At 37.4% G+C, this 15,482-nt stretch overlaps 1 protein-coding gene across 1 annotated transcript; it reads left to right on the forward strand.

Moving 5' to 3' along the window:
• Positions 1 to 12,165: 12,165 nt before the first annotated feature.
• Positions 12,166 to 13,762, forward strand: LOC133051642 (heterogeneous nuclear ribonucleoprotein A1-like). The gene has a single exon (XM_061136213.1). It carries the CDS (start codon positions 12,229 to 12,231, stop codon positions 13,189 to 13,191), a length of 963 nt encoding a protein of 320 aa, XP_060992196.1. The 5' UTR covers positions 12,166 to 12,228; the 3' UTR covers positions 13,192 to 13,762.
• The last annotated feature ends 1,720 nt before the right edge of the window (positions 13,763 to 15,482 follow it).

Raw genomic sequence — 15,482 nt, forward strand, 5'->3', positions numbered from 1 at the left:
CTTTGCCCTGAAGAAAAGGAACAAGACTCCTCCTGGCCAGTTTCAGTTTTCTCAGGTGACTGAGAAATTTACGGGACTGGTGGAGGTCTAGTCCTCATGCCGTGCAGTGGTCCCATAGGGAAACCCACTCATTAATTAAAACACTTGCTCATCCAGGGGTCGCACATAAGAACTGGCCATTCAGTGACCTGAGCAGCCATGGTGGTCTCAGATTGCTGGAGGCAGAATCCGAGACATGTAAGACGAGCTGAAACGACTCCGGAGTGACCCCTGGAGGAGTTAAGCTCACAAGTAGCACATGGGCCCACTACACAAGTTCACTAGTGAATTTTAACCCTGACAAATTCAGCTTAAAATGGAAAACAGAATCTCTCAACAGACACAAAGGGGTATCAGACATCCAGCCCCTGACTAATACTCTAGCCAGATTCATGGACAATATATATGGAGCTCATACTTGCAAGTACTAGTTAATTGGAGAAATTACACTAAAAGAGATCTCAACCTAAAATGGCCAAATTTGGGTTCTTTTGATATTCTAAAATTGATATTTTTGCGTGTACAATTCGAAAAGACTGGCCGTGCTTTAATTGGTATCTAGAAGCTTGTAAAACAGAAAATGGTAGAGTAACTTCTTCTCAGAAAATCAACAAGAAATTGCTTGAAACTATATCAAAACTAAAACAAGGCTGCTAGCACTGACTTTGCCAGGTCGCAGGTCTAATTGAATTGGGAAGTCACGTTTGGCATTTATGCCTTCTGGCTTTTGATTTTTAGGCATCACTTTACCATCTTTTTGGGGCACTCTTGCCATTTGGCTTTTGATTTCTAGGCATCTCTTTACCTTTTGTTTCATTTGGAGTGTGACTCCTGGCTGGTGAAGTTCTGGTTCAGTTTGGTTTGTTGGTTTGGTTTGAGTGCACAGACATCTGGTACAAACTGTTCAAGCTAATATGTGAATTTCTCACTCTAAGGTTCCACACTCCACCTGGGAATCCCTTGGTAAAATTTTTTAAATAATTGGTCAATCTATAGCTATGATCCAATGACAAGAAAAATGGCCTAAAACTATTAGATCTTTATTTATTTATTTATTTTTTTTGGTTCAAAAAAAGAATTTCTTTTTATGGAGTAAGTTCATTAGGAAGGTTTGGGGACAGAGAAATTATTGATTACATCAAAGACATATTTTACTGCCATGAAGTTACATTGATGTTAAAACTTTGTATACAAAATAATCTTTATAACCATTAGAACAGCAAAACAATGCTGATTTCAAAATGTTGACATAGGATAGGAAAATGAACTGAAGTTCCCTTTTGTCCAGGACTTCCTCCTGTAATCAACAGCCTGGGGCTGATCAAACTAAGACCCCTACTTCCTCAGAGGGACAATCCCTGCTAGGACCAATCTGCCCTTGCTTTCAGGGCCAAGTTGAGTACTACCTGGTCTAAATTTTGGCTATAAAACTATGGTCACAAAAAAAAAATACAATTTTTGACAATGTGGTCATAATATTTTTAGACTCCAGAGGAAACTTGAAGAAAAAATTATCTTTTTAAGAATTCTGCCCCGAGGAAATAACTCCTTCTGTATCTTTAGACCAGATCTTCCTGGATCTAGACCATTTCTAATTCCTGAAACCAAAAGGAACAAAAAGGGGGAACAAAGCCTTTTAAACTCTTACTCCAACCATTTTTTATTCACAACTAAGTTTGGAAAACAAAGCTATAGGATCTCTTGTGTCTATTTGGATGTATGTATGTTTCAGTGTGTGTCTTTGTTTCTTTTGATAATATTGCTGATTGCTGAGATCAGTTTGTAAATGAGCTCTAATCTAATTGGCCTTAAAAAAAAAGTAAGCGCTTACAAATCAAATAATTCTAAATACAAGAGAAATTAACCTAAGTGAATTTCAGGTTCATGTGAATTGGAAAATATTCAGTGTTAAACACTTGATATTAATGCTTATTTGTTGATCTGAATAATGTAGACATTAATGTTAAGCAGAATATTTTCATTGTACCTAGGTTTCAGTTCAGTTCAGTTCAGTCGCTCAGTCATGTCCGACTCTTTGCGACCCCATGAATCACAGTACGCTAGGCCTCCCTGTCCATCACTAACTCCCGGAGTTTAATATAAGCTAAATATTATATCTGTTACAAGTATGTCAGCAAGGAAATTACCTTGCTGATTGAAGAAACTTCTAAAAAACTGTAAATGAGATATGAGCTTTTAGATAAACTCTATTAAGAAAAATATGCTTTAGGAATGTCTGTCTAAAGTAGTCTTTCCACATTGGAGTAACTTAAACTTCTAAAGGTTGTGCTAAACTAGGTGTTGGAAGCCTATTGAATAGCTAAGTCATTTCCAAATATAATAAATAAAAAGATCTTGAAACATTAACTACTAAACACTCCCTCTTACAGAGAAACTAAAGAGATTTGGGATTAAAAAGAAATGTTTGGTGCCATCCTAAAATGTTATCTCTAAGGAAAAAAAGGTTTTAGAAATTATCACTGGTATTTATGCTCACCAATCTATAAAATGCTAATATAAAAGTCAGTTCTTGGTTGCTTAAGGGAAGTAGGAAATGTCTTTTTAGTAAAGAAGGTATGAGGAATGGAATTACATTTTTGTTAAGGGAAAAGGAAGTAAGCCTGATTTACAGGTGGCTTTTTAGGATGGAAGAACACAGTAATGGGTACAGAAAGTGATAAGGTTTGTGAAAAGTGAACCATGAGGTGAGAGTTTTGTATATGGTTAAGACTAAATTTAAAATAAAGTTAATTAAGTTTACCTTTTAAGTAAAGTAAGCTGGTGCAAAAACTTGAATTTACCTTTTCTCTCTGTTAAAAGGACACCTTTTCTTCAGATATTGAACTGCCTTTGATAATATATTTAAGTTTATCTCTTAAATGATCTGTTCTGAAATTCTTTATTGTGACTTTGGCTACGTGAACAGCTATTGTTTCACAATGACCTATAGTCCTATCTGACTGAGTGTTCTAAACCTTTTTGATATTTGTTGACAAAGTTTCCTAAATCATTCTAATGAAAATTTCTAGCTAACTTTGGAATGCTTCAGAGGGCCCCTGAAACATCCCAAAGAGACATATTACACTAATTGGGTTCATTTTGTATACAGAATTACATGGGGGATATTGTCAAGTGAGTAATAAGTCTCGGGTTATATTGTATGGTAAATGTTACTAATATAGATATCCTGGAAACTGTATGGAGTTCCTAAAATTTTGATATGTTTGGGTAAAATGTTATCAGGCATAATTCTAGTTACTATCTCAAAATATTGTCATAGCACTAACCAAGTTTTGAAAAAATGCTTCCTCTTCAATATTTATAAAAAGGACTTTTGGATAAATACCAGTTTCTGAACTGGGTAAAGATTCTAATGAAAAACCTGATGATGTCACAAAAGTTAACAAAAGGACTGAATGAACTGCTTATAACTGAATATGCTTATTACTTTTATGGTTCCTAGTTTTCCAGGTTTAAGAAAAACCTTCCCCTCAAACTAATTATGATGGTAATTTAGTAAAATTATATTTTATAAACAAATTGAAACATTTATCTTTTCTATATGAACCCTCCAGAGATTGGAAACTCTTAGTTTCCAGTAACTTTATCAGATAAGTTAGGAAGGTTATCTCACTAAGAGGTACAGAAATCTGAAAGAACTTAAAGGAATCTGAGACCTTGAGAAAGGAGGAATTTACTTAGATCTGTTAGACAAAATCTGTGATAAACTTTTGACATAACTTTTCTTGCCCTGAAAGGTTTTATTTTAAAAGTTCAGTCTGAGACGTCTATAGTCTCAGCAAAGCAAAAAAGTCTATGATCAATTATGGTTATATAAATCAAGCCAAGTTTATTGCGACCAGACCTATATTACAAACAAGTCTTAATTTGTTATATTTGGTAAAAATGATGTTAAATACCAGTTTTTTAATGGAGGTCTGTATCTACTAAGACTCATTTCCTGGATAGTTCTTTGCCGTTAGGGTATATTAATGTAAAATTTAATTGAATTATTAAAGGACACTCTAGGGTTGTTTCTGAAGCTCATCTTAGTAATCTGTCTTTGGATGAAGATCAGATGCCTCACACATGACCTTCAATCAAGGCTGGAATAAGACATAATTTAAGGAACTATCTCTAAACTGTATGCAAGGACCTTTCTATCAGGTACCCTTAACTAGCTCATGCCCAGTGAAATTGAAGGGAAATTGACTCTTGGTTAACTCCCACTTCTAAAGGCCCCTAAGCTGGACTGGTCCATAGAGAGGCCTGCTGACCTCAAACTCACCTTAAAACAATGCTCAAGCAGAGGAAACTAAACTACACTAGGAAGAGAAGAAGATGACATCAGAAGTAGACAGCTTGCCCAAGATGCTGATCTGACTTTTATGATCATTTATAATGTTTCCTTGATTCCTTGGACCCATGTCTATCAATCACATGTTTTTAAAACTCAATCCAATTGTTGGGTTGTGGCCAATTACCTGTGCCTAGTACTTCTGGGTTACCTATTCTCTAGGTAGATTTCTGTTCTCTAGGGCTCTGATTGGATACCCCCTAGGAAATTTATTTTAGATGAGTGTTCAGTCCTGTTCTATTTATGATATTACTAGATGGGATCCTCCCACCTGGCCAATTAGTAATACCTGCTCTGATGCTGACCATAGATTTAAGTTTTTTCTTAGGGTCTTTTAAACTCAGTCAGAGTGATGAAATAAGTCTCAATAAAAAATTAACTTCTCATCTATTAAAAGGAAGACTCCCATAATTATGGGGTGGCTCTACATGGTTAACACCAGGCTATGGTCATTTAAGTTTAAAAGCTCCTCTATGTTGGGAAGGGTTAAATCATACTAAAAATGATCAACCTGGTAATTATGAAACAAGGCTGGGTGCTTTATGAACTATGTCTATTATTACCCTTAGAGAGAGTGATTGGTATGGAATTCAGTGGATTTGTGACACTAATTTGTGGCCTTCACACCTACAGGGATGGATATGAACGTGTAGCCTGGAATTCCCATGAATTTAAGTTCATACATGTTAACAAATTAGAGGTAACCCTAACCAATCTACCATTGGTATGATCCCAATGGGTCAAAGATCTGTATTCTACTGGTTTGACCATTTAGCAGCGTGTGTGTGTGTGTGTGCGTGCGCGCGCACACACACGCACATGCACCTTCAATGGGATTGGAGGATGTAATTGACCATATCTATGCCTTAACAACTTTCATAAGCTTTAAATGATAGTAATCAGGTATTAGCCTATTGAATTCTGAGATCTCTATGATGAGAAAGGCAGTGCTACAAAACTGCAAGGCTTTCAACAGCTTACAGCATCTCAGGGCGGAAAAGGCAATGGCAACCCACTCCAGTAATCTTGTCTGGGAAATCCCATGGACGGAGGAGCCTGGTAGGCTACAGTCCATGGGGTCGCAAAGAGTTGGGTACGACTGAGTGACTTCACTTTCACTTTTCACTTTCATGCACTGGAGAAGGAAATGGCAACCCACTCCAGTATTCTTGCCTGGAGAATCCAAGGGACGGGGGAACCTGGTGGGCTGCCGTCTATGGGGTCACACAGAGTGTGACGTGACTTAGCAGCAGTAGCAGCAGCATCTCAGGGAGATATCTGTGCTATAATTCAAACTGAATGCTATATTTTCATACTTAGTAAATCCTTTAATGTAACACATTTGAACCACATGAAAAATCAGATTTCTGCTTTAAGTGACTCATTCCCTAGTCTTGAGGATCTTTAAAAAAAAAACAAAACTGGTGGTGTGGGAGGCTCATGGCTAAAATATTTACATTTAATCCCACTAATGTTATTAACTATACCATTTGTATTTTGCTTGTTTCACAAGATTATTATTTCTTGTATTACCAAGTGTATGACTGAGCCTCCAAAGAAAATGATGACTAGACTTGAAGCAATTGATCAAATATATAGCTCAATATATGATCAATGATTGTAATAGTGTAATTCTAGGTATGAAAAGATGCAATACGAGGGAATACTTTCTTGGACCATAACTAGAAGACAGGTGTCCAGAGATCTTTTGACTATTAAGACCTAGTCCAGTAATAGCACATTGAGTGTCTTATCAACAAAAACCTTCTTCAGAACTGGGAATGAGCCTTCCCAGCAATGCGGGACAAAATGGTCATGAAATGCCCCCCAAAGTATGGTTGAATTTATAACCATAAGGGGGCCATGCCACTACAAATTGGCACTTACCAAGAGCATTGCCAATGACTGAACAACAAGGTGTTTGCCATCTGCATCTACTGAGATTGAACTCCGTGCTGCTATAGCTGGTGACCTTCAACAACCCCTGAGGGAGTTCAGAGTGGAGTGAGGCACTCTGTGCTCCAGGAAATCTGGTGGAACAGGTCTTTAGATAGTTGGATGTTTTTAGGAACAGATTTTATTATCTCAATCCTTGCATCTCCTCATATCTAGAGAAGCACTAAATCCCTTCATGGTGACATCAGACTCTCATGACTAACAAAAAACCCCTTGTAAATTGAGTGTTTCATGGTATTGAACTCCCCATTCACCAAAACCTTATATATTGACTTTCCCCCACTGCCGCTTTGGAGCAGTCTGACAGACTCTGTCAGCACTCTGACAGAGCTATCTGAGATGCTGCCTCCTGGGATGCAGTTCTCATTTTGCCCCAAATAAAACTTGCCCCAAATAACTCACAACTCTCAAGTTGTACATCTTTTTTAGTCGAAACCATCAACTGAGATGGGAAAGACTGTGTAGAAAGAACATTTTGGGGTGGAAGTGATGGGAGCTGAAGAGTTCAGTGCCGTACTTGCTGATTTTGAAATGGGTATTAGATATCCAAGTAGAGATCTTGAGTAGGCAGTTATATCTCTAAGTCTGGAGGCATGAATTTTCCCAGTTGGATGGTATTTAAAGACATGAGGTTAGATGTTATCACCAAAGGAGGTACGAGGATGAAGGACTAAGTTCTGGACACTTCAGCATTAAGTAAGTGGGGATAAGACAAGAGACTAACAACAGTAATTGAGAAGTGAGCAGTGAGGCAGAAGAAAAAAGATAAACACAGGAGAGAGGGATATCCTGGAAGCTAAGTGGAGATTCAAGGAGGAGAGAGTTACCAACTGTGTTAATTGCTACTGATGGATTAAGTAAGATGAAAACTCAGAATTGAACATTGGGTTTAATATCATAGTGGTTAGGGAGAAGAAATGAACTGAATTTTGGGGAGCAGCCTTCTGAACCGGTTACTACATGAGGGATTGTAAATATTTTAAAATACTTAATTGTCATAGCAATCCTGGGAGACATGTCATTTTTTCTATCATAAATGGAAAATAAAATTTTTATATAAAAATACATTTAAAATGTAGTTTAGATTTTTTTTTCTCAGAAACTAGTAAGTATGTGAGAAATGTGAACATTGGTTGAGAGATACATAGCTATTCCACATAAAAATAGTCAACCTCATAGAAGTAGAGAATAGAATGGTGGGTTTGGGGGATTGGGGGAGGGGTAAATAGGGAATTGTTTCTCAATGGGTATGAAGTTTCAGTTATGTATGATGAACAACTTAATAGAGATCTGTTGTACAACACAGTACCTGTAGTTAATAATACAGATTTGCACACTTTAAAATATATTAGGAGGATAGGGGATTGGAGACAAGACAATGGAGAAGGGCCTTGACCTCACCCCTTCTCATGAACACACCAAAATTACAACTAACTGCTGAGCAATCATTGATAAAAAATATTGGGACCTACCAAGAATGATATTCTACATCCAAATACATAAAGAAGAAACTACAATGACCTGATAGGAGAGGCACACTAGTTATATAATCAAATCCCATACAACCTTGTTGGGTGACACACAAACTGGAGAATAACTATGTTGCAGAAGTTCTTCCACAGAAATGAGGCTCCCACATCAGCTTAGGGGTATTGTATCAAGAGAAGGAGCCCCCGGAGCATTTGGCTTTGAAGGCTAGTGGGGCTTCACTGCAGGAGCTCCACAAGACTGGGGGAAACAGAGACTCCACTGTTGGAGGGCACACACAAAGTCTATCACACACTGGGACCCAGGGAGAAGCAGTAACTTCATAGAAGCCTGAGTCTGACCTACCTGCTGGTCTTGGAGGATCTCCTGAAGAGGTGGGGGCTGGTGGTGGGTCTCTCTGGGGTCATAAAAGGTGGTGAACATATCGAGGAATGTTCATCTATGTGAACTCTTGCTGGAGGCTGACAGCAAGACCCTTGCTTGAGTCATTAACAATAAGACCTGGCCTCACCCAAACAGCCTGTAGACTCCAGTGCTGGGAAACCTCAGGCCAAACAATCAACAGGACGGGAACTCTGCTCTGCCCATTAGCAGAGAGACAGCCTAAAGACTTCATGAGCCCACAGCCACCTCTAGACTCTCCCCTTGACATGGCCTTGCCCACCAGAGGGTCAAGACCCAGATCCACTCACCAGGGGGCAGAAACCAGAAGCAAGAAAATTGTGATATCAGAACCTGTGGAACTGAATCTGCAAATATGGGTCAGGACCAGCTGGTCCCTGGTCTTTGGATGAGAAGAGTATACTGCTGGGACACATAGGACATCCCCTACAGAGGGCCACTTCTCCAAGGTTGAGAAACATAACTAACCTACCACATACATAAAAACATAAATAGAATTTAAACAAAATGAGACAACAAAGGAATATGTTCCAGATGAAGGAACAAAATAAAACCCCAGAAGAACAAGTAAGTGACATGGAAATAGACAATGTACCCAAGAAAGAGTTCAGAGTAATGATTATAAAGATGATTCAAGAACTTGGGAAAAGAATAGAAGCACAGAATAAGAAGTTACAAGCAGTTTTTAACAAAGAGTTAAAATATTTTAAGGGGATAGATTTTGTTGTTATTAAAAAAAAAAAAAAAACAAAAAAACAAAAAACAAGTGAGTAAGCAAGCAAAGATACCATAAACGAATGTAAGAAAATTTTGGAGATGATGGATATGTTTAGTGCCTTGGTTGTGGTGGTGGTATTACTGGTGTATGCATATGCTCAAGTTTATTCAGATACAAACATTAAATGTGTGAAAATTTTGTATATAAATTATATCTCAATAAAATAGCAATACCAAAAAGAGATTTGCATCTTATTTAAATGTACTGAGGTATTCTCATTTTGATGAATGATGGATGTAGGAGGTCAGAGTTAATTGAATTTTTTTAATGTGTTTATTTTAAATTGTAGAATTATTGGTTTCTTAAACTTTATTATATTTATAACAAGGTACAATGTAGTTCTTTTAAATAAAATATGACTGAAACATTTAAAAAGTATATATCAGGTATGTGTCCTTAGTTTGGCCTATTGTCTATATTTAAATATAGACAATTGTCTATATTTAAATAAATATTTTATTTATCAAATATTTTATTTAAATGTTATTAATTTTATTAATAATTAATTATTAACAATATTTAAATATTATTAAAATATCAAATATTTTATTTATCAAATAAATTGTCTATATTTAAATATATATATATATATATATATATATTTTAATTTTATTTTTATTTTTTTTTCCAGTGGGTTTTGTCATACATTGATATGAATCAGCCATGGATTTACATGTATTCCCAATCCCGATCCCCCCTCCCACCTCCCTCTCCACCCGATTCCTCTGGGTCTTCCCAGTGCACCAGGCCAGAGCACTTGTCTCGTGCATCCCACCTGGGCTGGTGATCTGTTTCACCATAGATAGCATACATGCTGTTCTTTTGAAATATCCCACCCTCACATTCTCCCACAAAGTTCAAAAGTTTGTTCTGTATTTCTGTGTCTCTTTTTCTGTTCTGCATATAGGGTTATCGTTATCACCTTTCTAAATTCCATATACATGTGTCAGTATGCTGTAATATTCTTTATCTTTCTGGCTTACTTCACTCTGTATAATGGGTTCCAGCTTCATCCATCTCATTAGGACTGGTTCAAATGAATTCTTTTTAATGGCTGAGTAATATTCCATGGTGTATATGTACCACAGCTTCCTTATCCATTCATCTGCTGATGGGCATCTAGGTTGCTTCCATGTCCTGGCTATTATAAACAGTGCTGCGATGAACATTGGGGTGCACGTGTCTCTTTCAGATCTGGTTTCTTCCGTGTGTATGCCCGGAAGTGGGATTGCTGGGTCATATGGCAGTTCTAATTTCAGATTTTTAAGAAATCTACACACTGTTCCCCATAGTGGCTGTACTAGTTTGCATTCCCACCAACAGTGTAAGAGGGTTCCCTTTTCTCCACACCCTCTCCAGCATTTATTGCTTGTAGACTTTTGGATAGCAGCCATCCTGACTGGCGTGTAATGGTACCACATTGTGGTTTTGATTTGCATTTTTCTGATAATGAGTGATGTTGTGCATATTTTCATGTGTTTGTTAGCCATCTGTATGTCTTCTTTGGAGAAATGTCTGTTTAGTTCTTTGGCCCATTTTTTGATTTGGTCATTTATTTTTCTGGAATTGAGCTGCAGGGGTTGCTTGTATATTTTTGAGATTAATCCTTTGTTGCTTTGTTTGCTATTGTTTTTCTCCCAATCTGAGGGCTGTCTTTTCACCTTGCTTATAGTTTCCTTTGTTGTGCAAAAGCTTTTATGTTTCATTAGGTCCCATTTGTTTATTTTTGCTTTTATTTCCAATATTCTGGGAGGTGGGTCATAGAGGATCCTGCTGTGATTTCTGCCGGAGAGTGTTTTGCCTATGTTCTCCTCTAGGAGTTTTATAATTTCTGGTCTTCCATTTAGATCTTTAATCCATTTTGAGTTTATTTTTGTGTATGGTGTTAGAAAGTGTTCTAGTTTCATTCTTTTACAAGTGGTTGACCAGTTTTCTCAGCACCACTTGTTAAAGAGGTTGTCTTTTTTCCATTGTATATCCTTGCCTCCTTTGTCAAAGGTAAGGTGTCCATAGGTTCGTGGATTTATCTCTGGGCTTTCTATTCTGTTCCATTGATCTATATTTCTGACTTTGTGTCAGTACCATACTGTCTTGAGGACTGTGGCTTTGTAGTAGAGTCTGAAGTCAGGCAGGTTGATTCCTCCAGTTCCCTTCTTCTTTCTCAAGATTACTTTGGCTATTCGAGGTTTTTTGTATTTCCATACAAATTGTGAAGTTATTTGTTCTAGTTCTGTGAAGAATACCGTTGGTAGCTTGATAGGGATTGCATTGAATCTATAGATTGCTTTGGGTAGTATAGCCATTTTGACAATATTGATTCTTCCAATCCAGGAACATGGCATATTTCTCCATCTGTTTGTGTCCTCTTTGAATTTTTTCATCAGTGATAAATAAATTTTTAAATAAATGAAAGGGTGACATCAGAAAAATACAGTACTTTAAAATAGTTTCTTTGAATCTGAAAACCATTTCAGTTGACCAAAATGTACCATTAACCATCTAACAACTAGTATTGGAAAAGTCCCTCACCAGAATTAGTGTGTCAAATGGTACTGCTTAGAGAAACTTTAGTCACATCTCCTTTTAACAAGCAACATTTTGAAAAAGAATTGTACTTCTTGGCTTGGCAAAGATGATAGGCTATTTTATAGACAAACATGATTATATAATTTATATCTTTGGGTTTTTCTTTACTTTTACATGGATTCACATGATTTTTATTATAAGCGAGTACATGTTTGTATTGGACATATTGCAGAGCAATCTTTTTCTGAAAAATAAAGTATGATCATATATTATAAGAAATAAAGTGTTAAATATAAGTAACTTAAAACAATCACTAATATTGACATAAGTAAAATTTTTAGTTGACAGTCCATAGAATATTTATATTTACCTTAGTTATCAGAGACAAACATGTTAGCTTCAAGGAAAAACAATTATTTTCCCTTGTAAAAAATAGACATATTTAAAAAGAATCAAATACTTTCAGATTTGTGAATTTTAGTAATGGAACCTCTGCTTAGAGTTCTGTCTAGTCCCTTAGGCTACCTATTGCACCCTTGATTCCTTCTATGATTAATATCTAATGAATTCTTTACATCTTGAACCTATGGAAATAAAGCAATTAAAAAATGTCTTACAGCTTTCTGCCTGTGGACGCCACCGAGAAAGCATCGTTGAAGACTTCCCCGCCTCCACTGCCGTCATGTCTAAATCAGAGTCTCCCAAAGAGCCCGAACAGCTGCGGAAGCTCTTCATCGGAGGATTGAGCTTTGAAACAACTGATGAAAGTCTGAGGAGCCATTTTGAGCAATGGGGAACGCTCACAGACTGTGTGGTAATGAGGGATCCAAACACCAAGCGCTCCAGAGGCTTCGGGTTTGTCACATACGCCACGGTGGAGGAGGTGGATGCGGCCATGAATGCAAGGCCACACAAGGTGGACGGAAGAGTTGTGGAACCAAAGAGGGCCGTGTCAAGAGAAGATTCTCAAAGACCTGGTGCCCACTTAACTGTGAAAAAGATTTTTGTTGGTGGCATTAAAGAAGACACTGAAGAACATCACCTGAGAGATTATTTTGAACAGTATGGAAAAATTGAAGTAATTGAAATCATGACTGATCGAGGCAGTGGCAAAAAGAGAGGCTTTGCTTTTGTAACCTTTGATGACCATGACTCTGTAGACAAAATTGTCATTCAGAAATACCACACTGTGAATGGCCACAACTGTGAAGTGAGAAAAGCCCTGTCTAAGCAAGAGATGGCTAGTGCTTCATCCAGCCAGAGAGGTCGAAGTGGTTCTGGAAACTTTGGTGGTGGTCGTGGAGGTGGTTTTGGTGGGAATGACAACTTTGGTCGTGGAGGAAACTTCAGTGGTCGAGGTGGCTTTGGTGGCAGCCGTGGTGGTGGCGGATATGGTGGCAGTGGGGATGGATATAATGGATTTGGTAATGACGGAAGCAATTTTGGAGGTGGTGGAAGCTACAATGATTTTGGCAATTACAACCATCAGTCTTCAAATTTTGGACCCATGAAAGGAGGAAACTTTGGAGGCAGAAGTTCTGGCCCCTATGGTGGTGGAGGCCAATACTTTGCCAAACCACGAAACCAAGGTGGCTATGGTGGTTCCAGCAGCAGCAGTAGCTATGGCAGTGGCAGAAGGTTTTAATTACTGCCAGGAAACAAAGCTTAGCAGGAGAGGAGAGCCAGAGAAGTGACAGGGAAGCTACAGGTTACAACAGATTTGTGAACTCAGCCAAGCACAGTGGTGGCAGGGCCTAGCTGCTACAAAGAAGACATGTTTTAGACAATACTCATGTGTATGGGCAAAAAACTCGAGGACTGTACTTGTGACTAATTGTATAACAGGTTATTTTAGTTTCTGTTCTGTGGAAAGTGTAAAGCATTCCAACAAAGGGTTTTAATGTAGATTTTTTTTTTTTGCACCCATGCTGTTGATTGCTAAATGTAATAGTCTGATCATGACGCTGAATAAATGTCTTTTTTTTTTTTTTTAAATGTGCTGTGTAAAGTTAGTCTACTCTGAAGCCATTTTGGTAAACTACCCCAACAGTGTGAAGTTAGAATTCCTTCAGGGTGATGCCAGGTTCCATTTGAAATTTATTTACAACTTGCTTGGTGGAGAAGCTGTTGTCTTCAGAACCTTGGTGTAGTTGAACTGACAGTTACTGTGTTGTGACCTGGAGTTCACCATTAAAAGGGTCACCCATGCAAAGTCATGGAGGGTTTTTTTTTTTTTTTTTTTTTGGTTATTAATGATTGTTGGCACATCCTATGCAATATATCTAAATTGAATTATGGTACCAGATAAAAGTTATAGATGGGAATGAAGCTTGTGTATCATCCATTATCATGTGTAATCAATAAAAGATTTAATACCCTCTTGAAAAAAAAAATGTCTTACATTGTGCACAATGTATGGTCAGAAAACAGCAGGAGATGAACAGAATTTAATTCAATAAAAACATGTAGTTCACCATCGTGAGAGTAAGGAAGAAACAACAGTGGTCCTTACAGCAGCACCTAAAGACTACTGCAATCATGAGAGAAGATCAGTGAACAGAGACTGTGAGTGGTTATTAAAGGGGAGAAGTGAGAATGGACTTGGAACTTTCTTCTCCAGCCTCTGTAAATTACTAGGTAACTTTCTGGTCATGCACTTGTTGGTTCCTCATATCTATAGTTCCTATATATAGGACATACACGACTTGTTTGTGAGTTGTATACTACTTGAGTTTAGTCACAGGTATTTGTTAGTTACAAAAACTATTTGCTCATCTTTGTACTAGGTTTCATCATGTTTTATTGTTTGCCACCCCCACACCTCATGCATGAAATATACTTCCATGAATACAGCTTTCCACCCTGTACAAATCAGAAATCTCTGACCTTACAGCCACCAGACTGCTAAACAGTAATCCGAGGACATCATTGAGTATCATTGGCAAGGAGAAGAGATGAAGAAAGGGTAAGAAAAAAGGAAGTGGAAAGAGGCAGAAAGAAAACCAGGAGTAAGGAGAGTTGTCAGGTAAAGAAAATATGGAGGAGACAGGGAAGGAAATATCAGGCAAAGCAATAGACATAGATGTAATCCAACTAGAACACCAGGCTTTCATCAGGATTCCCTCTCTCTCTACCCTCAAGTTCACATTTATCGTCATGTCACTTCACATTCTGCTAATATTCCATTATATGTTTTCCATTAAGCTCATTTTGATAAGTTTTTAACCTTCTGCCCACTGTATATCTCAAAATCTACTACTTCCCTTACCTACTGGCAAATGTATTTTTTGTACTATTTCCTGCTTGGAATGTATCCATTATTGTACTTTATTCTCCACTCCTTCTTCCTTGAAACCAATAAAATTTCATGAGAGTTCCAGGGTGAGTCATGCCACCTGTTAACACAAATAATTTTTTATCTACCTGGCCCTTGTTGACCTAGTATAATTAATTTAATTCCAATAATTATATTTCATTTAAAAATAATCTCCTTGTTTTAGAACATTTATATCAGTAAAATAGGTATTTATGGTATTAGGACACTATTATGAGAATATATATTGATTGTTTAGTCACTGAATCTTGTCCAACTCTTTTGCAACCCCATGGGCTATAGTCCACCAGGCTCCTCTGTCTATGGAATTTCCCAGGCAAGAATACTGGTTGCCATTTCCTTCTCCAGGGGATCTTCCCGACACTGGGATTGAACCCATGTCTTCTGCATTGGCAGGTGGATCTTTACCACTGAGCCAGAAAGGAAGCTGAGAATATATATATCCACTTTTGAAAATGGGAATTTTAAATTTTTTTTCAATTACCATGAGAGCTAATTTCTTATTTAAGTGTTTAGTAAGAAATAAGATATGAAGGGTTATGAATCACAGAGAGTATTAGTTCAACTCTATGTAACCTCTGTCTGAATCTCCTTTACAAAAT

This window comes from Dama dama, chromosome X (genome assembly GCF_033118175.1).
Source record: "Dama dama isolate Ldn47 chromosome X, ASM3311817v1, whole genome shotgun sequence".
Taxonomy (NCBI): Eukaryota; Metazoa; Chordata; class Mammalia; order Artiodactyla; family Cervidae; genus Dama; species Dama dama.